This window comes from Peromyscus californicus, unplaced genomic scaffold (genome assembly GCF_007827085.1).
Source record: "Peromyscus californicus insignis strain IS unplaced genomic scaffold, ASM782708v3 Scaffold_7__1_contigs__length_154581171, whole genome shotgun sequence".
NCBI classification, from domain to species: Eukaryota; Metazoa; Chordata; class Mammalia; order Rodentia; family Cricetidae; genus Peromyscus; species Peromyscus californicus.
In genome coordinates, this window is record NW_026294595.1 from 148,434,141 (window position 1) to 148,458,571 (window position 24,431).

The 24,431-nt window shown below is 52.0% G+C and overlaps 1 protein-coding gene across 1 annotated transcript in view; it reads right to left on the minus strand.

The window, feature by feature from the left end:
* Window positions 1–2,687: 2,687 nt before the first annotated feature.
* Window positions 2,688–24,431, minus strand: part of Pmepa1 (prostate transmembrane protein, androgen induced 1) — a 53,974-nt gene continuing 32,230 nt past the window's right edge. The window contains exons 2-4 of the mRNA XM_052723475.1: window positions 13,131–13,285; window positions 6,747–6,797; window positions 2,688–6,513 (exon numbers count right to left, since the gene is read on the minus strand). Coding sequence (XP_052579435.1) covers window positions 5,992–6,513; window positions 6,747–6,797; window positions 13,131–13,285 — 728 coding nt within the window. The 3' untranslated portion in view covers window positions 2,688–5,991. The remainder of the gene's footprint in view (window positions 6,514–6,746; window positions 6,798–13,130; window positions 13,286–24,431) is intronic.

Below are 24,431 nucleotides of genomic sequence, written 5' to 3' on the forward strand. Positions count from 1 at the left end.
GAAGGAAGGCTACGAGCCAGGTTTGGTCAGAGACCAGGCGTGGCTGGTGATTGCAAGGGGATCGCCAGGTGTCTCTGGTCCTTGCCTAGAGCAAAGAAAAAAGATCTTCTATGGCAGGTGTGTTGGGGTGACAAGCCCCCTCTTCAAGTCCCTGGGGTGTGGGTCCTATAAGACAGAGCGATCAGTGGGCCTCAGTGTCTCCCTCCATCTACTGGAGTTGGGCATCTCCACTTCTTGGCCCTGGGCCTTGAACAAAACCCTCCTCTTTATGGGTCTGTTTTCCCTTTGACAGTGGGATCCACAGTTCTTAACCTGGGCCTGGCTGCATCAGAGGTCCCTTCCGAGAGCTAAGGATGTCATGCAGACCTTCTTGTCACTGTGCCCAGCCGTCTCTCTGTGCTGACAAAGCCACATTTGTCTGGTTATTTGCCAGTTTAGACAGCTGGTTTGTGTCAGTGGTGTGTGATGCCCTGGGGTTGGAAGGCCAGGCCCCCACTCAGGCTCTCAGAGAAACAATTTCCCTGGGAATCATAAAAGGGCTGGAGAAGGCCTCTTCCTCGTGAGCTAGGAATAGGGAAAGGTGGCCTATCTTGACTGTAGGGATAGCCCATCTGAAGGACGTGGGCCAGAGGACAGGGAAGGCGGCCATGGGCCAGCTGTAGTGTCTGGGGGAGGCTTTATCCCCTCCCTTCCCACTGATCAAAGTGTTTTAGGAACCCTTTTCCACATTTCCCACACCCAGACAACTAACTGCCCTGGGCTCGATTCACACTGGCTTTGAATTTTATAGTCGCAACATCATGCTTTATTTATTTCAATTTCTTGTTTTGTTTTGAGACCAGGCCCCTCTCTTCTCCGGTCTGTCCTCAGCTTTGCAGGAAATCTTCTGCCACAGCTTCCAGAGCACTGGGATTACAGGCACACAGGCTGGACGTCCTGTGTGGTGTGTGTGCACCGAGCACCAGGTGTCCTCCTCTAGAATTCTCCACCTTATTTTTGAGACATGGTCTGTCACCGACTTCGGAGCTCACTGATTTGGCCAGGCTGGCTGGCCAGCAAGCTCCAGGATCTCCAGATGCTGCCAGCCCCAGCGCTGGAGTACTGGAGCTGTCGATATGAGGTGCCACACCTGGCTTTCATGTGGGTTCTGGGGATTTGAACTCAGGACCTTATGCTTGTAGGGCAGGCACTTTACTGTTGAGCCATCTCTCCAGACCCTAGATAGACTAAAACAAACAAACAAATTATTTTCCAAATTATATGCCCACAAAAAATTCACTTAGTCAAAGCTGGCCACAGTCTTCTCGCCAAGTATCACGCTTGGGAATGCTTACTGGTTGAGAATATTTCACTATAAATTCTCTTCAACTTTAGTGAAGTATCATGAAATTTTCATGATAACTAAATGGAACGATTAATGAATTTGACATGATGCTCGCGTTTCTAGACAGTTAATTAAACATTTACTATGGTATTTTTTCTTCCTCTCCATAGTTTGAGGCCCAAACTCCTCCCTCTCTTTCCCACTATCAGACTCTCACCTGTGGGTGCTGTGGGCACTCCATCCTAAGTTACTAACTTGGGCACTTAGTAGGCACACAGCCAGTACTGACTGCCCTTGGCTAAGTCCTGGCCCTGCCTTAGTGTTTGTGGCTCTCTCTGTGAATGATCCAGAGGCTCAAGGGGCACCTGGTTACGAGGTGCTGATGAGGGTGGCTGATGTGTGTGGGGGCATGTGGGGTGCTGTGAGTGGTGGGGGAGCAAACACCTTAGGCTCCTTCCTAGGTTCTGTAGAATGCTCGAGCGGCCAGGAAGCTTGCATTGACGGTGGGTGGCCCAGTGCCCCTGGTCCAGCAGGTGGCCATGGCAGTTCCCAAAGAACTGAAATGTTCACACAAGCTTAGGTAACCCCCAGCTGAAGCCAAACTGCAGTCACCCCTGGGGCTTCCAGCTTCATATTGACTGATGGTTTTAAAAACCCTGGGCCTTAATGTTTGTGTACTATGTACTGTGTGTGTGTGTGTGTGTGTGTGTGTGTGTGTGTGTGTGTGTGTGTGTGTGATAAAACCACCTTGGAGCTCTTTTAGGGGGTCTGTGTGCCCCACCAGCAATATCCAACAGCCTTGTGTTGAGCCTAGCACCCAGAGGTGGGGCACCCATGTACGGCTGGGACCCTACTCTGCTCCATGTTTGGGCACTGAGGGCCAGGAGGGCTTGGTGCCCACACTCCTAGGTACAGCTTACCCTACGTGCCACACTGCTATCACAGCCTGAGGTTGGTCTTCACCTGCAAACAGCTTGCAATTCCCCTCCGAGGTCAGGGGTGATATTCCATCTCTTGCACACAGCCTGTGTCTCAGAATTCACAGACCTTACCTGAGCTCTCCTCAGGTAATGAGTGATTGTTTCCCAAGAAGGTAGAAATATTGTTGATATTTAGGGCAACTCTTTTAACCCCCCAACCCCCCTTTTATTGGGGCCACTTCTGGGAACAACGGTTTCCTCTGACATGTCCCCCCCAGCACCACCTCATCTGAAATTGAGGTTGAGCAGACTGTTTGAGGGTCCCCCGCAGCTACTGTAGCCTCTGTCTTCACTCCATGGGTCCTGGGTTTTGCAGAGAATGGGAGTGGGCGAGGAGAGCTACACAGCACCCCCTGCCCTCCAAAAAGGGAGAAAATTCACTCTCCAAAGAACTGTAAAATTTATTTCATATTGTGGCTTTTCAGAACGCCATCATTGGCACCAGAGATTATAGATACACAAAGAACAGCTTCTCGGGCCTGGGTACAGTCTCCAGCAGTGGTGAGCTCCAGGCATGGAGGAGAAACCCCAGGTGTTGACCAGGAACAGAAGGGGAAGCAGGGGCTGGGGGAGTATGGCTGCAAAGGAGGGCAGAGCCAAGCGGCAGTGCAGCAGGACAGTGTGCTGGGGGAGGGGTGTCAGGTGACACAGGTGGTGTGGGCCACTAGACTGTGGTGCAGTGGCGTTTCGGGCTCTGAAGTCCAGAGCGCAGATCAGCACACTTCTCTCACTGTTACAATATTCTACGGCTCTGGAAACCGAGGGGCACATGGAAGTCTGTCACGAAGGTCACAGGAATGACCAAGAACAGAGAAGAGGTCTGGTTTCTGCCCGGCCCAGATTCCTGTTACAGGTTAGGTATGGAGTCGTGTCTTAAGTTTTTGCTAAAACAACAGGCTTCTGAAAAGGCAGCAGGCAAAGTCATGCACATCCAAGTTCTGCAATGCTGTCCCACAGCCCTGGGCTCCGCAGGGGAAATGACTTCTCTGGAGTAAGCACTTGAAACAGGAATGTGGGGCAGAGGGAGTCAAGGGCTGTCACTTTCTCAGAACCTCATGGAGTAGCAGACCCCCTTCTCCCAAGCCAACCAGGTCGGTCCCTCTCTAACCAGCCACTTCCTGGGACCTGCCTAACTTCCCATGGGAAGACTAGCATCTATAGAGAGCGCCCAGCGCCCCGCGCCCAGGGTCCCGCGGTCAGCAACATGAGCTTGCATGTGTCCTAACTTTGACAAGCTCCTCTTCAAGCTCCTACAACCCACATCCAAGGGACCCCATTTTTCAGTTGGGGGTTGTTATCAAAGGGGGTGGGCCTGCCCCTAAGCCAGATGGGCCCAGCAAGCTTCTGCAACAATCCATACAAAGAAGCAGGCCAGTCAGTTTTGCTCCAGAGGACAGTGGGCACATTTCAGCCTGGCTTTCAGCTGAAGCCACATACGCGAATGAGGTTCACTTGTCTAGATGTCCCACGCGGACGAAACCGCATGCAGTATTCCACAAGAAGGCTGCAGGGACAGTACAGGGCCTCACCAAGCGGGGCACACCCACGGAGTGGAAGGGAAGGGAATGATGCGGACAGATGGGCCCCGGCAGTAGCCCTTGATGGCCCTGTGAATGAGACACTGTACAGGAGTGCCCTCACCTGGAGCCCAGAGGGAGATGCTTTCTCAGTAAGGCATCAGACATTATGCACACAGGGCAACATGGGAACTGGGTGACAACAGAATCTGATATCTCTATGTGACATTTCAAAGAATCCTCTTTGAGAGAGGAGCCAGTTTTAGGTCAACCCCTCCTGGAGAAGCTGGTCTCAACACTGACAGGTATGGGGGTTTTCTGCCAGGCAGGTCTGCAGAGCTCTGGGCTCAGCATTCAGCAAGGCATGGTGGGGGTACCCTATACTTTAAAAATGTGTATAAACAGGTGTGGTAGCCTGAACTCCAAAAGATTTTCAAGTAATAAAAAGTGCGGTATATAAATTATTGCCTCTCATCTCTTGTTTACACCTCTGTGGACGGGAAGGGTGTAGGATGGGAAGGAATGAACTCCTGCAGAGCCTCCTGAGGAGGGATGCCTCTGCCCCTGCTGAACCCTAGGGGACCTCACTCCACACACACACACACACACACACACACACACACACACACACACACACACACACACACACTTTCTCTTGCACTCACATAAGACAGAAGAGCAATCCTCCTGGAGTTCCCATCACACCCCATGTCCTAATTAAACGATTGGAAATGAGATCCTAAGCTCCTCAAAGTGACGAAAACAGACAAACGCTCACATCAAAAACAACCATTTCCGGGTAGAAGGGTACGGTACCAGTGAGAGAAGGGCAAGCTGTTCTAGAGCCTGAGGTAAGGGCTGGTGTTGGTGGCAATCTTTTCTAACCCTTTTGGGCTTCCTGGGAGGGGACACTTGGGTGACTGTCCCTTTCCATCTTGGGTTGACTACTAATTGACTTCTTGAAGTGAAAATCAATACAGAGTGGAAATAGATTGTCTGAGGTCAAGTAGCTAACATCCTGGGTCTTTCCTACATGCCAGTGCAGTACTGCATACATCCCAACCTCGGAACGCTGGTGTCCAAGCCCCTTCTGCGGGAAGCGAGCCACTGGATCCCCCCCGCCCGGCCCCTGGCACCAAATGCAGGGAGTAGCTTTGGCTTTTGGGGCACACCTTGCCCCTTCCACTGAACCTTCAGTTTCTGTGTTTTAAAGAGGAAGAAAAAACTAAGATTCCTTCGGTAACAGTTTATTTTCATATTGGGAAAGGCATCTGGAATCAGGTGCCTCTGTGGGGGCAGTCCTGACTCAGCTGTAACCCAGAGGGACAACATGGGTCCCCTTCGGCAGGGAATGTGTAACTGCTCACAGCCTATCTGGACAGAAGCATCCGTTGTGGCTTGCAGGTGCATGGCCCTGGGGAGCCCGCCATTCTTACACAGGGGGGGCCCTCTGAGACATGGAGGTACATCCCCACTGCTCTGTTCAGGCTGAGCTCAACATTTCTCCTTCAAGTCTCAACACACTCTCTAGAAGTTTCCATCAAACAAGCACTGATATATTATATTAAAAAATAGTGCAAAATCTCAACATTTATATAAATAGCTCTAAACCCCTGCTTTGTAGGATTTTTTTTTCTTTACAAGGTAATACACACTTTTCGGAGTTGGCACTCAAAAAATTGCCATTTTTTTTCTCTTCTAGTTCAGAAAACAACTTTTTTTTTAATAGGCCTCTTCTAGTACAAAAATACTCCTGCTCTCCCACATACAGCGTCTCTTATTTTATATATATTTATATATATATATAATATTGCAGATCTTAAACAAAGGTTTTGTGCAAATATGTCTTTAAAGTTAAGTGAAACCATCATAAACAAAAGAAATTAAGCATTCACACATGGAGCTCAACTAAGAACAATGAGAAAAGACTAGTGGAGGATTTTCTCTTTTGCCTTCAAGACACGGCTCAACAAAGAAACGTGGTTTTTTTTTTTTTTTTGCAAGCTTTCTGAGCTTCTGCATTCAGACCACACAGAACATGTAAATATTTACACACAGAGGAGAGCTGGCACACGCCACAGGGCCTGTGTGTCCCCTGCCTTCCACTCTCTTCTCTCTTAAGTGCGGAGTGTTTTTGCTGTTTTGCCTACAGGTGCCCCGGCCCCCACTCTTAGAGGGGGTGACCTTTCTGCTTCTCCTTCTCCTTGTTCTCCAGGGGGGCAATGTGAGGGTGATGGAGCCGGGTCCCCTCGAGCAGGGAGGGCGGCCCGTTACTCTGCTGGTGCTGGAAGGAGGACCCTGGGTAGTGACCGATGACCTCACTGTATGTGGGGGGCGGCCCCTCCATGCGCCCCCCACTGCTGTAGCAGGTAGCGCTGATGCCCGAGTTACTGCTGGGAGGGCAGGGGCCTCCCAGCATGGCGCTGTCCATAAGGTCGCTGTCGAAGATGGTCCGGTTGGGGGGTGCACGCACAGACTCTCGGTTCAGCTCCAGCTGTTGCTCAGGGTCCCGTAGCTGGAGGGTGCAGGGACCCTGGTAGGGTGGGGGCTCCTCCCCATCAGACAGTGAGATGGTAGGTGGCAGGGCAATCTCCTGCTGCAGGTAGGGGTAGGTGGGCTGGAAACGGCTCCGCTGGACGAAGGGGGGCACAGCCAGGCGGTCAGTGGGTCGAGGCGGGGCATAGACCTGTGGCTGGAGCGGGCAGAGTAGGGTCAGGGAGGGAGGCAGACTTAGGTTGGGTCCCCAGATCCAGAGACTGAGCTGTGGGCTCAGGAGGGGCTGCCCCAGGTGAACCCCTGGGAACTCCTAGAAACAGGGCCAGCTGCAGATGCTGCTGCTGATGCCCCTGGAGTTGGAGTGTGTGTGATCCTGGACAAGGGCTCTGAGAGCAAGGGCACTTACTACGGGGGGGGGCTTGTTCTTACCTCTGGCATTCCGGCTGACACCGTACTCTCGGAGGGCCAGAGGCATCCTTCCTGTAGAGTGGAAAGGGATACAGGGTCAACAGTGGACGGAGCTGTTGACATGAGGTTCCACCCATCCTAAACACAAGCTTTTCATCCAGAAGTCTTGGGCCCATCCACTTCTCACCCTCCACCCTCCCCACATCGGTCAAGGACAAGGTCACATCGGCCTTCTTGGCTTCTCCCACAGCTTCTGCTACTGTCCTGCCAGGCTTTCCGAAGCTCACACGTCATCCGTGAGGCGCCCTCTCTCCAAGCCTTCAGGCAGCTCCCCTGGGCATTACAGCGAATCTGCAACTGGCTTCTAAGGAAGCCCAACATGGCCTTCCCGCCTGCCTCCTCTTCCAGAACTGCTTGCTCCCTGTGTGATCTTGCCCAGAATGTTTAACTTTGACCTGGCAGGTTCAGCATCTGAACATGTGGATACATACACTTGGCTGGAGACATTAGTGAATTTCATGTTGGATGTCACAACTACCTGACCCCCAGGATACATGAGAAAGTGACAGGTGCCACCCATTGCCCCCACCCCCAGACTGACAGAAACCAGGTATGACATGTCTCAGCATGCTAAGCATGTGCCACAGGGCCTGTGGATTGACTGCTCTACTGTGGAGCCAGTTTCCTGTTGATGTTCAGTGCCCAAGTCTCCACAGAACAGTGGCTCTCACCCTGTGTGTGGCAACCCTCTTGGGGGTCGCACATCAGATATCCTGCACATTGGAGATTAACATTACGATTCATAACAGTATCAAAATTACAGTTATGAAGTAGCAATAAAAATAATTTTGTGGTTGGGGGGGGTCACCACAACATGAGGAGCTGTATTAAAGGGTCGCAGCGTTAGGAAGGTTGGGAATCATTGCTCTAGAGTCTCAAACACCTTTATTAATAAACAGACACGGAGTCATTTGTGTGAGGACTGTCACTCCCGAAGCTCATGTCCTCTGCTGTGACATCCCAGGAGGGAACTGAGCTGCCCTGAGTGGCTCTTGCTGTAACTCCCAGCCTGGGGAGAGGATGCCTTAATTCCGGCTTCATTGAGATGTACCTACAGAAGTAATTCTCTTGAACATTCAAAGTCTACAATCTGGTCAAATACGGACATCCCATCACTGCAATCCAGATGAACACATCCTTCTATCACTCTAAAACTGGTCTGGGCTGCTACTTCCCTGAGTTTGGGGAACAAAGTCCCTCCCCAAGCTGCAGAGGCTTGCAGTTCACCCAGTGGCCACTAGGCGGTTCTGGGACCGCACCTGCAGGTGGAGACTGTCTCCCGTACAGTGAATGGCCCAGCTGCCTTTAAGATGTACAAGCCAGACCCAGAGGTGCCTCCTGCCAGCTCCTCCTGCTGTCCTTACTCCACCCACTGGAGTCTCCCTCAGCTCTCCCTCCCCCACACAGCCACCCAGTCCACTTGCCTGGGCACCTCTGCCTGCTGGATAGTGAAGGCCTGAGCTGGTCTCCCAGCCCTGCCTCGAATATTAAGCCAGGCACATGCTTAGGGAGATGGGAGCTCTTCCACAGGGGAGGCAGCAGGGCTTGCAAGGAGGTTTCCACAGGCCTCATATGCTGCACCCCCAGGGTCCTGCCTCTGCTCTGCCTCTGCCCCCCGCCCACTGGGCCCAGTCCTTCCTACCCACACCCTCCCACCAATCTGCTGAGATGCTTTTGCATTTCCTTTAGCCTTCAGGATGAGCAGCCAGGCCCACCCTGCCAGCAAACCTCGCAACCCTCACAAGTGTTTCCTGGCCTATAGCATGTACGATGTACACCTCCCCTACCTCTGATCCCAGCTGTCCCAGCTAATTTTTGTCAGTTTGACATGACCTAGAGTCACCTAGAAGAAGGAATCTCAACTGAAAAATGGCCTGAATCAGCTTGGCCTATTGCCAGCTGGTGAGATATTGTCTTGATTGATGATGATTGATGAGGAGGGTCTAGCCCACCGTGGGTGACACCATGCTTGGGCAAGCTGGCCTGAGCTAGCTGAGCATTCCCTGGAGCGTGAGACAGCAAGCAACGCTCCCCCATGGTTTCTGCTTCAGGTCCCTGCCTGAGTTCCTGTCCTGACTTCCCTCAATGATGAACGGTGGTGACCTGGAAGTGTAAGCTGAAGTAACCCCTTCCTCGTCTAAGCCACCTTTGGTCACAATGTTTTATCACAGCAACAGAAAAGCAAACCAGAACACTAGCCCTTCCCCTCCGACACACAACCTCATCTTCTCTGTCCATAATGACCTGTCTACATGCCTCACTCTGAAAAGCTGCAGTTTTACCGGGAGGGGCTACCATACCCCCATGACTGCTGTCTAGTGTGGTTCACAGCACATGTTTAAGGTATGGCCCTCGGACACCACTCAGCTGTCACTTAGTGCTCCCTAACCTGGGGCTTCAGGCAGCTGCTGTGGGGAGGTGGAGGACAGCCCCGCCCTCCTTTCTTCTAGAACTTCGTGTTCCTTGGCCTATTATGGCTCTGGGGCTCCTTCTTGCTCCTGACACTGGCTGGGGTGCTGGCTCACTTCTCAATTGGGTTGCCCAAGTTCACCACGGCTTCTCCATAGCCTCTCCCTGGACTTCCCCAAAGCAGGAATCTGCCAGCCATTTTCACAAAGGGTCAGAATAACATTTCTGTATGCATGAACTCTCAAAGAATAACCAAAAACATTATACCAGAAAAAACTAAAACTCCAAACAGTTTCTGCTTTGTTAAACCCTAATACTTCACAGACACTAACAGGCATGGTTGTGCACCAATAAAACTTTATTCACAAACCCAGGCATACAGCCTTTGGGCCAGACCAGTTTGTTGATGATGTCCACCTGACTCCAACTCCAGATCGAGAGCTACTACCGGCCTGGAAAGTCCCTTCAGGCTGCTTCCAGGCAGGGGTCTGTCTGTCCCCTCAGCTCCACAGTGACAACAGTCCCTTCCCTGTGGGCAATTAGTCACCATCAAATTCTGCAAAGCAAACCTCTGGCAGGTGGAAAGCTGGGACCCACCCTGACACAGGCTGAGAAAGGCCTGAATCTCTTTGAAGCTGGGTATAGATGTAGGCCTTAGCTCCCACTCTGGCTGACCCCTGTATCTGGTTTTACTATAGTTTTGCCTTTAGCCCCGGAACACGAACTCTTGGCAGGCTGGGCTCCATGGGAAGCAGGAGGCCTAGGCCAAGGGTTGATGAGAAGATAAAGCATGACTTCATCCCAGGCCCTAGGTGAGCTCCTGGTCTTAAGTGATCTTGTTGACAAACCACACTCCCCAGGGAGCCACTGACGAAGTGGTGCATCCAGCCAAGTCCAATGGGAGCAGGCACAGGCTGTGAGGGGTGGACAGGAAGTCAAGGCAGGGACCAACGGTCTCAACGGACACATGAAGGACAGCGGGTGGATGCTTGGGAGTGGGCATGTGTGTCCCCCCAACCCTCCTGCTCATAACTTCTTCCTGTTTATCGCATGGGAAAAGCAGCCCAGAGAGCAACTTGGCCAGTGTGACAGAGCAAGGAAAGATGGAAGCCGAGGCCGTCAGCCAGGCAGCTTCTCGCCTGCTGTTCCGGGTCTAGGGAGAGGTGACCTGCACATAAGGCAGGTGTACTGAGATGAACTGTAGCCCACTCACACCAGTAGGAGGGGACCCCCAACTCCAAGGTCTCCTTGAAAAGTAGCTATTGCCAGAGAGATCGATCCAAGGGCCAAGGCCTGGATGGGCAGGAGAGCCTAGCATGACGCACTGAGCCCAGGCAGACAATTGTATCTAGGTCTCTCTGGGAGGTCACAAAACAGACATCTTAGACGTAGGAAAGAGAGGGAGTCCCAGGGGGAATTGTCACCTTCTGCTCCAGGCCTCCACTGGGCTCCCTGTTTATCCAGCCAGGTGGCCCTGGGGAGGAGGGCCATAGTCTGGTCTGTCTGTCTCAGCCGCTGAGTTCAGGTGTCCATGCAGAACAAGCTCCTCCCACTCCACCATCTGCACCCAGAGCCTCCCTGCTTTCTCATTCCACACTCCTGGCTAACTGCACCCCACAGCGGGCTGTGGGGTCTTCACATAACCCTGACATGAAAGCTGTTTGGCCTTAGGCAAGTGCTCCACCTCTCTGAGCTCTAGTTTCTCCTCTAAGGGAGTGAGCCCTGGACGCAGCTCATGGCTGGTGCCCTGTGAAGAACACTTGCCAGGCAGATGGCAGTGCCTGTTGCTAGGTAACAGAGATAACAAATGAGACAGGTGAGCCAAGGCACGGCAGGCAGGATTCCTACACAGCAGGTGCCGGCTTTGCCCTCAGGATGTGTCTTGGGCTTCAGTCAGGAGTGCCTGTGTCTCTGTCACAGTTCTTGCCCTGATGAACTCGTGATGCCCTGAAACTGGGCCTGACGCAAGCGGAGATGCCCAAAGCTGCCAGGGACAGCCCTGCTGTCTCAGGCAATGGGCAGTTCTGTCTTGGCTTAGCTCTTAGACTCTAGGTGCCTCTGCCAGCCTGGGACATGCCCCAAAACTGGGGCACTCTGCCCAGCATGGCCCATCTCATGTCATCCTCCAAGCACCTGCTGAGCCATCCTGGAGCCGGACCGCCCCCTGGGGCTGCACATACGCTACCTCTCTCCTGCCACTGCCTGCCTGCCCCGACAGCAACTTCCTGTCCTGCACTGTGAGCCACAAAGAGACGTCCCTTCGGCTCACTGTCAATGATGGTGAACACCTGAGGGCAAGACAGAGGTTTCCAAAGGGGCCTCATGTCACAGTCAAGAGGGCAAGTGCCACCCACAGGCAGTGATTCTGGAGTCCAGTGGGGACACTGTTGAGTCCCAGGGAGTCCCTGGTGCTCACAGTGCTGATGCATCAAAACACAAGCGATGTCAGCCAGGGTCCCCTCAGGCAAAGTATGGCTGTTCCTCAGTACTACAGAGGGCAGTTTTAGGATCCCCAGAGGCACCAAGACCAGTTTTACTCAAGCCCTTCGTGTGTGTGTGTGTGTGTGTGTGTGTGTGTGTGTGTGTGTGTGTGTGTGTGTGTGTGTGTGTATGTGTGTGTGTGTACACTTGCTTGCTTGCATAGAGATCAAGTGGCTCCTCTGGGTGCATTAAGGTTACCACTAGGTGACTGACCCTGGTAGGGTGTAAATAAATGACCTGTGACTAGTTACACAGTGTCATTCAGGCTAACAAGGGGCCCAGCACACATAGGAATGCTTGCTTCCTGGGCTCTGAGGATGGCTGAGCCCCTGAACTCTTATCCCAAGGCTAGACGGACTTGGTCCTCCCTCCCTCTTAGGAGCGTCATGTCTCCAGCTATAAGGCTGGACCTCAGAGCTGCTCACCAGCAGCTCTCACCCACAGTTTCCCCCAAGCTGGAAGCCCCTTAAGTGGAGTCCCTGCCTCTGTATGATTTTCTGCCACCCACAGTCCTGGGATGGTCCTGGCTGTCTCCTGTGCCAGGGGAGCTTGGGCACACAGGGAGCCCTCAGCAGAGAGCCGGCGGGTGAGACATCACGTGGATGAGGCAGTCTTCCAGCCAGAGATGGCTAGCTTACTATGTCAAGCCTGAATTACCCAGGAGGTGCCTTTGCTGGCTCATCATACCTGAGGAGCCAGGTGAGATTCAGGCCCAGGGAGAGGCTCTTGCGTGTCCAGTTGCTTCCATGGCGTCCCAAGGCACTTGGACTACATGGCCCAAGTGCTGGTGGCATGTTGGCGAGAGGGTAGGACTGCCACCTCCTTCTATCTAGGTCACAGCCACAGGACTGGGGCCATCTTTCCCACACCTCTGTCCCGGTGGGCACCCAGTCAAGCACCAGCTGCTGCCTCTCTGCTCTATGTCATCTAGCTTCTCAATGGCCTTGGGAGGCCTGACCTGCCACCACACACCCTAGCTGTCTCCCCTTAACTGTCTCCTGTCTCCCTGCTCCCCCCAACCCTGTTCCACTCAGTCTACAACAACGGAGGTTAAGATGAATCCTAGTCCTGCCTTGCACAGTGGGGCTCCTCAGAGAGGCTCTGGAAGCCCACGAAAATCGTACCTGATCCCTCCTGCTCCCTCTGGGAAGACAGCAGAAGCCCCTCTGCGGTAGCTGTCCCCAAGGTAGTGCTGGGTACTCAGGCACATGTCACCTCTGCCCCGAAGGTGCACATTCCTCCAGTCCAAACCTTCAGTCACCCCTGGGCCTCCCGCACCTCAGAGCAGGCTGAGCCATACCCACAAGGCAGTTCCTGTTCTGCTGACTGCGGGAAGTCAGGGGTTTCTGGGCCCATATCCTGGTTCCTGAGGCACTCAAGTAGGGTAAAGTGGGTGTTCAGTCAGAGTGTTCCATGCAGCGGGAAACCCAGGCGGCAGCCCCGACAGTCACTTACTGAGGACAGTCCGTCATCTCTCCTCCTGGCCTGGCTGTGCCGGCTGATGAAGGAGCGGGCTGATAGCTTGTAGTGGCTCAGCAGGCATGTGATCATCACCACCATCACCATCATCACTACCACGATGACCACTATCTGCACGAACTCCAACTCCGCTGTGGGGCAGAGAGACACATGAGACTTTAGGGCCAGCCTCCAAAGGCTCCCATCTACATAAGGCTGAGGCAAGGGGAGAAGGCAGCTCAGAGAGCCTGTCCAGAACACGGCCTGGCTCCAACCACGGACATGCATGGAGACACAGTCTCAGTCCTCAGAGATGCTAGGCATGGCCTGGCTCTCAGAAAGGAACTTGTGTTTTAGATCCCTGTGGCTGGGGTCCTTTCACTTATGGGGCCCAGGGAACAATGTGGGGAAGAGGGGGCTCACGGGGGCTGAGGGAATGCTGGAGAAGGCTGTGAACAGAAGCAGAGGCAATACACGGGCATGCATGTACACAAGACCAGCCCAGTGCAGGGGTCTCCAATATACTAACAGTCACATACCCCAGCAAGCAACGTTTCAACCTTCCTATCCACAAAACAACAGCCCAACGCTCTTACACACCCCAGCCCTCCCCGCCACCAACATTCCAATCCGCCTGTGTATCTCAAAATAACATCCCAATACTCCTACACACCCCAACTCCCCACCAACTTCCCAACCCCCCTACACCCTCAAACAGCCCAACATTCCAACACTCCAACACTTCTTCATTCCCCAAACAACAGCCCAGAGTTTTTATGTCAACATTCTGACATATACCCAAACCCTCCTAAACACCCCAAAATAACAGTCCTATACCCCCATGTTCTTCTTCATCTCAACTTTCCGACCCTCCTACACTCCCCAAAACAACAGCCTAAAGTATGTTCATCCTGTACACCCTGACACTTCATGATGGAGTGACATCTCAAACGCCCCAACCCTTCCACACCCCTCAAAACAGCCCACTACTCCACACTTCAACACTCCCATGTGCATCCCCCAAACCACACCTCAATATTCTGACGCTCCAGAAAATACCTCAGTAAGCAATGGGCCAACCCTGCTTCACACCTCAGACACCCCAGGAAACACAAGACAACTCATACACACAACACACAGCTACACAGATAACCCGTTAGCACACGCACACCACATAGCCACAGATAACCCATAAGCACACACACCACACAGTCACACAGACAGCCCACACACCACACAACCACACAGATAGCCCACACACCACACAACCACACAGATAGCCCACACACCACACAACCACACAGATAGCCCACACAACACACAACCACACAGATAACTCATAATCCCACATACCACACAACCACCCAGATAACCCATAAGCACACACACCACACAGTCACACAAACTTACACTTACCACACAGGGTCATGGTTAGAGGCTCCTCCTAGTGAAGGCCTCAGACACATCCCAGGTACTGCACATATTGGGATCCTTATTTTTTTTTCTCTTCCTGTTTTTGGTTTTGGCTTATTTCTCCCCTAGAAAGAGGAAAAGCCTTCCAGCGCTGGGAAGGGAAGAAGCTATTTTGACACTGTTTAGGCTGCGGGTGGTTCTGCTGAGTCCAGTGGGCTGTGGCCCAGCAGCTGGCCGCAGCTGGTGCCAGCAGAGCCCCCAGCAACAGGCAGGACTCCAGGAGCCTTGCAGGGCACTGGATTCGGCAGACAACGGGCAACCCCAAAGGCCTTGCTGGAGGTGGAGGCACCGTGATGAGTCTTGGAGGGAAGACCTAGGGGGAGCACTCCCTAATGCAAAAGAGGGAAGGGACCCCAAGGCAATAAGTTCAGTTGCAAGAGTAAGTTAGCTCTGTACTAACCAGGGACAGGGACTGAGGAGGAGGGGCTGAAAGACACCATCGACCCAAACCTCAAACCCTGGCAGGACTAACTCTCTTCCCTGGTTTCCTCATTGCCTTGAGCAGGGCAACAGCACACTCAAGGTGGGCACTGTACTGTGAATGGGGAGACGCTCACAGGGCCTCCCACTGTCCCAGGTTAGCCCCTCAGCCCCAGCCAGTCTCTAGAATACTGGCTTCCCTTTCTGTTGCCAACGCCCCCACAGCTGCTCACCAGACAGACCCACAGGTCCGTCACACCACTGGTCACTACTGCATGTGCTATGAAAATCATCTAGGCAGGACCCACCCTGCTACTGGAGATCTGTGAGGCTGAGACTGGCCTTCCCCTAATGTAAGTGCTTTCTCAGGCCCCTTTGGCAGGCAGTCTTCAAGCTGAAACAGAACCCCGAAGGAGTGGCTCACAAATTCCAAGCACTCACAGCTGGGATTCCAACCCAAGCCTGGGCTGCAGCTGGAGTTCCTGAACTAGGCTCAGTCTCACTTCACCCTGGAGGAGCCAGGCGGGGGTACGGTGGAGAGGGTCAACTAAAGGGTTCCGTTGGGATTCTCACCCATGCCTCAAATAGGGACCCTTTTAGTGGGGGTACAGAGCCTGAGTAGAGCCATGGTGAGGGACACCAGGTCACTGCAGCCACACTCCTGTCTCCCCAGGAGAGGTGGGGCTGGGGCTGGGCAGCTTGGCTTGAATGTGCTGGGTACTCCGGTCTGGCTGTCAGAACCCAGGATAAAGTGCAGCATTCAAAGGACACAGGGCCCGCTTTGTGCAATAACACCCACACTCCCCCAAAGGGCCCTCAATCCCTCCCCCTCAACGCTGTGCACTCCTCACCCTGTCCTGAGACACCCCCTCTGGCTGTTTCCAGGGCTTCTGCCCACATCAGGCCTAAAGGGAACAGGGAAGTGTAGACAGCCTTTGTCCCTGGCCTCTGGCAGCCTGAGGGACTGGATAGGCGGCTACACTCCTCTCCTCGTGGGGTGGTCTGGGGCCCTGGGAAGACTGGGAGACAGCTGAGGCCGCAGGGCTGGCAGGAGCCGACAGGATGTGGGGACAATGGACGCGCGGCCCCTGCAGGGCCAGTTGGAGTTGACAAGTCTGGGTTCCTGTGTCCAGAAAGCGGGAGAATTGCTCCCCAAAGAGAGGGGAGGACTCTGTACACACAAATGTGATCGCTTGGTTCCAGGACTACCCACTTTAAGCAAGGCACAGACCCAGAAAATTAATAAACCAGGAGGAGGAAACATGGATCCAAAACATGAAACCAAATCCATGGAGATGTCTAGCAAAGGCTTGTGTTGAATGTGGCTGGCCATTGAGCAGGGCAGGAAATGCCTGCGAAAGGCTCTCGCGACTCCACAGGGTGCCCAACACCCACTGAAGCAATGTAGGGTGTTGGGTTAGGAAGAGAACCCAAGAGCCCTGGTACTTCCAAGGCAGGCTACAGATGGACACACCTGGTGAACAGACAGCCTCCTCAGCAATTCATGCAGGCCAGGTTCAGCTGGACCCATCCCTGGCAAGGCTGGACAGACGAAGCAAAACCATGCCGCAAGGTCCAGGCCACATTGCCCGCAGCAGAGCTGAGAATATGGGGTAAAGCCAGGCACAGTAGCTCACGGCTGTTGTCCCAGTACTTGGGAGGGTGAGGTAGGAGGATTGATGCCAGATCAAGAGCAGCCTGATCTACACAGTGAGCTCCAGGCCAGCCTGGTCCACAGGGTGAGACCTTGTCAATAAATAATAAAAGGAAGCCAATGACATCCTAGCACAGTTATCAAACTTAGGCAGGAGTGAGATGGGAACCATTCCGTGTGGCAAGAAGGGAGAACTCCACAGCTGGTCCCTGGTGCTGACAAGGCTAGCCTTGGCTACATGAGAACCTGTCTCAAAACAAAATGGGTGTAGTGGCGCACATCTTTAATCGAAGCATGGGCCAGAGTTTGCCTTTGTCCCAGAGAAGTGGCACTTCAGTTCCGGCTGGTTAAGGTCAAGGTGGCATCCTTTCTGTCAACATCTTTGGTGCCTACTCTAGATGGCAGAGCTATACTACATGGAGAAAGAACTGGGTTGGAATCCTAGCCTACAGCTCCTTTCCAACGCAAATTGGGGGTTGGGGAAAAAATGGGTCCAACCACCTGGTATCAGGGTAGATGTGCTTCCAGTTAAGAGTGGATCGAAGTGGGGGCTGGAGAGCCGGGCAGATCCACCTGGCTCCCGCTTGCCTTAGTAGGTTTTCCTAGACCAGATGCTCTCCGAAAGCCTTCCCCTGGGTCTACCTCAGGGGAGGGTAGCAGCCTCCTTCCTAGTTAACAAGCAGCCCGCACCCTGCCCTGTCTGGCCTCCTGGCCGCACACGGAGGAATTAGGAATCGGCACCGTCTGAAATTTATGAAAATCTAATCTCGTTAGGCCCGCCTGGTGGAGACCCGGCGGGCGGCCTCATTGTCATTCCGAGGAGCCCCAGTCGCTGGGGTTCCGGCCACTCCATCAACATCCCTCCCCCACTGGCTGTTGTATTTGAATATGAACTGGCTCCCCCATGCCCTTGAATTCAAGTAAAATTAGACCAGACGTCAAAGGAATCGCTTTGCCATCTCTCGGGTGCTGTTTCAAACACCCTGAAGGCGCATTTATTTCTTAGTGTAAGAACTTCCGTGATTTTTTTAATTGCTTTTCCTCTGAAGGATTGGGGAGCAGGCAGCAGGTTGTGCTGCATTTTCGGGTTTTCAGGACAGATTTCCAGGCTCTGCCAGGTACCAAGCTCTGGCCAGATGACCTGGAATGGCAAAGTGACATCCCACCCTGCAACTTCAGTCACTGCTACCTTGATAGCAAGAGGAAAAGACACAGCTCGAGGTCAGGAAGGGCCTCCACTCCTGGTTGCCTTTTCTGGTTTTTGATCATTGTTTTGTTTTGTTTTTCCCCCTGCTGAGACAGGGCCTCATTTTGTAGCTCAGGTTGTCCTGGAACTTACTATGTAGACCAGGCTGTCCTCAAAACTCATGAGATCCACTTGTCTCGCTTCCTTCCCAAGTGCTGGGGTTAAGGGCCTGCACCATCACTACACCTGGCTTGTTTTGTTTTGAGACAGGTTCTTATGTAGCCCAGGCTAGCCTCAAACTCAAGGATATTTTTGACCTTCTGACCCCTGCCTCTACCTCTCACTGAGATTACAGACACCAAGCCAGACATAGGAATGAGATCAACACTCCAAGATCCTGGGTTCCAATCCTAGCCCTGTCACTTAACTATGCGGGGGAGATGACAGGGGATAGCAATCCTGATAGATGATGTTCAAACTCATTCTTTGCTATCCACTTCTCATGTCCATTTCTCCTGATAGCCCACTCTGGGCCTCTCTCCTCTGACACAGGTTATCTGTTGCTAGGCAGCAGCCACTGTGTGCCCCCATCAGGACCCTTGCTGCTTCTAGGAATGATTTTTTTTTTTAGCACTCACATGCTTGTTCCCATCAGTACTTTCTGGTCTTTGCCCCAACACCAGCAGCTCAGGGAGGTGTCCCCAGGGCACACTATCTAAAACAGTCCTTTGCATCCAAACTTGAGGACCCCATCCCTTCCGTTTGTTTTTCTCTGTAGCATTCATCTAGAATTCTCTATGTGACCCACAGTTCTTGCCTTGCTCCCTAGAACATTGGTCTGAGCTTATTTACTCTCTGTGGTGCCCCCAATATTCAGAAGAGTGCGTGTAATTAATACATGTGTTCAATCAATGCACATGTTCTCTCTTTGAAAGGGTTAGTGTGCCTCTGCGGGTCTGCAGAAGAAGTGGAAACCAACTGGGATCCAGATAACAGCCAAGGCAGCATGAGAAGCATGCCACGGGGCCAGGAAACACTGACAAGAGGTCATCAAACAGGATGGGCCCACTTAGCTTTAAAAGCTAAGGGCTGGGAGACGGCTCATTGGTCAAGTGCTCAACCCGTGAAAAGCTAGACAGGACAGCACACGTCTGCAATCCCAGCACTGATCCCTAGGGCTCATCGGCCAGCTGCCCTCTCGTAACTTAAGAGCCTGCCTCAAAACACTCCTGAGACACACCACCAGAAGCTGACCTTTGGCCTCTATGCCTGGGCTTGCACACCTGCAGGCCTACACGAATGTATTGCGTTAAAAATCAAGGTAGACTTTCTAACACAGATTCTACTTTCGGGGGCAAGGGGACACAGAGATCAGGAGGTACACACAACATGGCCATTATGGGAACCCAGATGTCCCCTCCATGGAGACACTTCTGCATATGACAGTTATGAACATATGCAGTTACATTTATAGTAAGAGACAGAGAGGACAATTAAGGAACATGTCCATTTCCAAAGTAACCTAACCTAATCTCTCTGCTGAAACCTTCACCCCTGTGTGATAAGGACTGCTGAGGGGTGATGTCTGGGATTGAAGGTGAGAACAGATTAGCTGCTGTACTTTGTATACCCTCAGCAAGACAGGAAGGGGCACTGGGCATCCCCAGGATCCCATGGGTGCACCGAGACAATCAGCTCATCATTTCCCTTAGGCCTCCCCTCTTTATCTGGCCACACCCACATCGCCACGCTATGAGAGCCAATGGCCCACAGCCTAGCCTCAATGCAGAGAAAATTCCAGAGACAAAGGTACTTTTCCGAACCTTCACATTCTCCACATCATGAGGATGAGAAGGCTCTGAGAGTGTTGCTTCTCCATCATGTTTCACAGAGTGGTCGGGACCCATCTGGCTTCCCATATCTCAGTATTTTTTCCTTGATATATCTTCCATCTACCACCCACCCATCTATTATCCGCCCATCCTCATCCACCTACTCACCCATTCATCCATGTTTACATCTGTCTGTCCATCATCCAACCATCCATCTATCCAGGCTCTCATTCACTCTCCATCTTCTTTTCCTTGCTAGAATCAAGACTGACATTTTGGGCCCTGAGAAGCTCTGCTCTCGGACCATGATACCTGCACATCCCTGTACCTCCTTTCCAGGCTCAGTCCATTCCTCAAACTCCTGGCGTGACTGGGGAGCCCTGGGCTACCCCTCCTCTGGGCAGGAATCTTAAAATGGTCAGGCATCCCTCAACTCCGCAATCCCTTCAGCCAGAGCCCAGCAAAGGCTCCACAGAGATCTGCCCACCAGAGGAGGAAACACCAACAGGTACTTAGGAGCCACAGAGTGGAGACAGGGTCAGCTCTACACTACCAGCCTGGTCTCGCTTGCTTCTCTCCTGGCTTACAAAAGACTGTCAGGTAGAGGTGGGTTGTCTTCTCCCTCAGTGGCAGAGTGCAGGCCAGGTTCCCCACTTACTGCAGAGAAACACAGACCTCCATGCTAAGCTGCTGAAGCATGCAGGAGGTGGCCACTCGGGAGGTCAGCATTGAGCGCTGAGACTTTATGTGCATGCAAGGAACAGGCCTGTGAAATAAGGAGTCCCAGGAAGGTGACAGGCCTGTCTAATCACTTGAGAGCCTTGTGATTAAATGCTGCTTCAATAAGGGAAGGCAAAGCCGCGCCTTTTATCTTTCTTGCTATTACCCAAATGGAAAGAACTAATGGGCTTTTTTTTTCTATCGTCACCGACATCGAACATCTTTAAACACCCGCTGTCAGCACGGCGTCAATCCTGTTCATGAGTTATTGGCAGGGCAGAGAAAATTCACAGTGAGCGAGTGCCTCCATCCATGTGACTGGGGCTGTACCCAAAAGATAGTTAAAATAAGCCAGATGGACACGGTTCGTTGAGCACAGGTGGTAGGAGGGCCCAGGACAGGAGCCTGGTGGCAGTGTGGATGGCCACAGCTTTGGATGGGCACCCTGGAACTCACTGTTAAAATCTAGCATTCTCATAACCTTCCAACCCTGCAATTCTAACTTCCAAAGTGGCATCTGACAGAATTAACAGAAGAGTCCTCTGCTGATAGCATACGTGGATGTGGGGGGGGGGGCGGGGGGGGGGGTCACACCGCATGGAGTATTTCTGAAGTGGACAGCTAGATGTCATCTCAATGTCACCCAACAAACCTGGCGCACACCATCATGACACCAGTCAAAAGATGATACCTGTCTGTCTGAGGGCCAGTCTCAGTGTGAGATGTCTGGGGGGGCTGTTCTGTATATTTAGGGGTGCTGAGCAGCATTCCTGGACTTTGTCTACCCACTAGATGCAAGAGCCCTCATCACCTCCCTAGTGACATCTACATGTGGTTCTAGATGCTTCCAGATGTGCCCTGGGCACAAGTCACTCCAGATGAGAGCTGCTGGCTTACAGGGCTGCCAAGGGAAGGAAGTAGTTATGGTCACACAGGAAGAAAGGGACACATGACAGAAACCCATTTTACAGAAAAAAAAAAAAAGGTAAAAAATTGAATTAAGAATGGTGCCTTCTGAAACAGCAAGACTGTGTTTCTGTCTTTTGTATTTCTCCATGTTTTGCATTAGTGCATGTGTATGTGTGCACATGGAATGCAGGTAACCTTGAAATCTAGAGGCGTTGGGTCCCTCTGGAGCTAGAGTTATAACAGGCAGTTGTGCGCCACCCAACCGACAGACACGGGTACTAGGAATTAACTGAGTCCTTTGAAAGGCCAGAGCACACTTTTAACCACAAAGCCATCTTCAAGTATTTTTATGTCTGACTTTTTTATGTGGGCTTTGGGTTCTAAACTCAGGTCTCATACTTGCCTTCTGAGGCATCTCTTAAGGCTCATTGTTGGCCTCTTTAAGAGAAGCATTCATCATTTATTTATTTTCTCTTTTGAGAGAGGGTCTCCCTATATAGGTCAGGGTGGCCTCAAACTTACAGAGATCCACGTGTCTCCCAAGTGCTGGAGCTGAAGGCCCACGCACCATGCCTGTTTATATTCATCATTTTAAGAAATCTTAATGACATACTCAAAAGACCCCTTGTATGTAACCCATGTCTGTTTGTGGATGTGAGTTTCTGAGTGTTGGCCAACCACAGGATGCACAATGCCCTGGCCCGGGGAGGTGATTGCGTTCCCTGGAAATCAACAGGCATTTTTAATTACTGATCTTCAAGGGCCTAGTATTTCCTGACATAAGTCGGGACTTCAGCACCCAGGAGAAGGGAAGTGAACCGGAGTTCTGTTTCCAAGGCTTTGGAACAAAAGGCTCGGCTCTGAAGCCGGGGCACAATGCAGTGTGTATTGAACCTCTTCTCAATGGCTCCTCATTCAGTGCCAGGGGCCTCATTGAGGCCTGCCGCGTGCAGAGGAGCCAAGGGTCAGCTGGGAGGAGTCTTAGCACTCACCCGGGGGTGGCCCTGCCTTTCAGGATCAGGGAGGGGCAGCTATTCTTGGTCCTGCCTGGGACAGAGGTGGGGAGGTGAACTGACCAAAGTTAGACATCCTAGAGGCTAGAGGGGCGTGGTGAGGGCCTGCCTCTGTCCCAGCTCGAGATCTCTCCTGGTGGCCAAGTGCATGATATTTCAATTTATAGGCTCCTTCTCTGTAACAAGGTTCCCCAAGCACCTTCTGCACAAGGCTGCAGTGATAATGGAGTCAACAGTATATAAAGTGCAATGCGGCCATTCTTGCGGGGACCCAAGTTCAGTTTCCAGCACCCACTTGGGATGGCCCACAACTACCTATAACTCCAGCTCCAGGGGGACCGGATACTCTCTTTTGACCTCCTATGGTACCAGCACATATATGCACAGACAGATACACACATACACAGAGGAACAGATGAACTTAATTTTAAGTGCAAGGAATGGAGCTCTACATGTCGCTGTAGGTGACAGGATCAGCTGCTCAATGAGGGGCACCAGGAAGGCAGGCCTAACACACCTGCCTAGTGTCTGCCCAATGAAGGCAAGCCCCTGAGGGCCACCACTTAGCATCTGTGGCCTCCTGACGGCTTGGTACCGCTCCTGCAGCCTGGGTCACCCGCTCCCTGCTGACTGGCTCACCCTGACTGGCAACCACTTCTTTGTTTTTTGTTTCTGTTTCCTGGCAACTTCAAACTCCTCCATGGAGGGCTTAGTTTTGTGTACACCACCTGTTCCATCTGCTGGGACTTCTAAGAAAATGGTTAAGCCAGGAGTGACAGCCTCTGGGACTGTCTGGTGGCCTCTGTTAGTGGTGCCAGTCGGCATGTAATCTGGTCCAGCAGGCACCCACAATTGGCATGAGCCTGGCAAGCCTGAAACATGCTAACTAACAGAACTTCTCATCACCCCTCAAGGCCCATCAGTGGCTGCCCAAGAGCCACTTTCTATGATCGCTATGGCGCAAAACCAGACCACTGCAAAGAGACTCTCCGAGTCCTCTTTGCCAGTCTCTCCTCGGTGCTGGGGGTCACAGTGCTCAGGAGGCGAGCAGCCGCCGCCGCCTATCCACACACGGTCAGCCAAACAGCAAGGACCTGCCACGTCTGAGCACTGCAGGACTCACGGACTACACCTGTGTCCTCTCTTCATGCTGCTGTTCACTCTGTGTGATCCTGAGGACCTCACCTTCAAGGGCTTGTATAAACACTTCCCACCCTTGACCCCTTTTAAGAGAAAATTTTATTACATTCATTTTATTTAGTGGGGGTGGCATGGTGCACACGGGGAGGTCCGAGGGCAACTCGCAGGAGCTGCTTCTCTCCCCACACCTTGTGGGTCCCAGGGACTGAACTCAGTTCGCGTCAGGCTTGGTAGCAAGTGCCTTTACCTACCGAACCATCTCACTAACCCCAGAATCTTCCTTTGTACAATAGAGAATATTATGTAACTCTGGGCATATAGGTATATAAAACAAGTATACAAATCAAACATTTACTGATAATAAATTGCAAAGAAATTTATTTAAAAATAATTCTTTGGGATATGTACAATTTTGCTATCTATCAAGTATGAAAGCAATTTGCACGTTAATGGGCAAGCTTATTTATTTTACATAAAGAATTAAATCCTGGATGTTTATCTGGTGCTGGAGGATGGAACATCTTAAATGCTTTCTGGAGTTGACTGATATTTTGATTTTATAATAGTAAACACTGATAAGGCAGATTTGCGAGAATACATACTATCAAATGGTAGGCAGATTTTGGGGCCATTTCTGAAATTATTGGAAATCCTGTCCTAATCCTGAGTCAGAATTCATTTAATGACTTTTTTTCTTTTTAGAGAAACTTGGGGGCCGGAAAGTGGGTTCCATGGTTAAGAACACTGCTGCTCCTCCAGAGGACCGGGTTCCCAGCACTCGTAACAGGTGACTTAAAACTGTCTATAACTCCAATTCCAGAGGATGTGACATTCTCTTCTGGTCTCCACACACACTGCACACAAATAGAGCACATACATACACACAGATGAAACACTCATACACATAAAATAAAAATAAATATTTTAAATCTTAATACAATCCAAAGACAT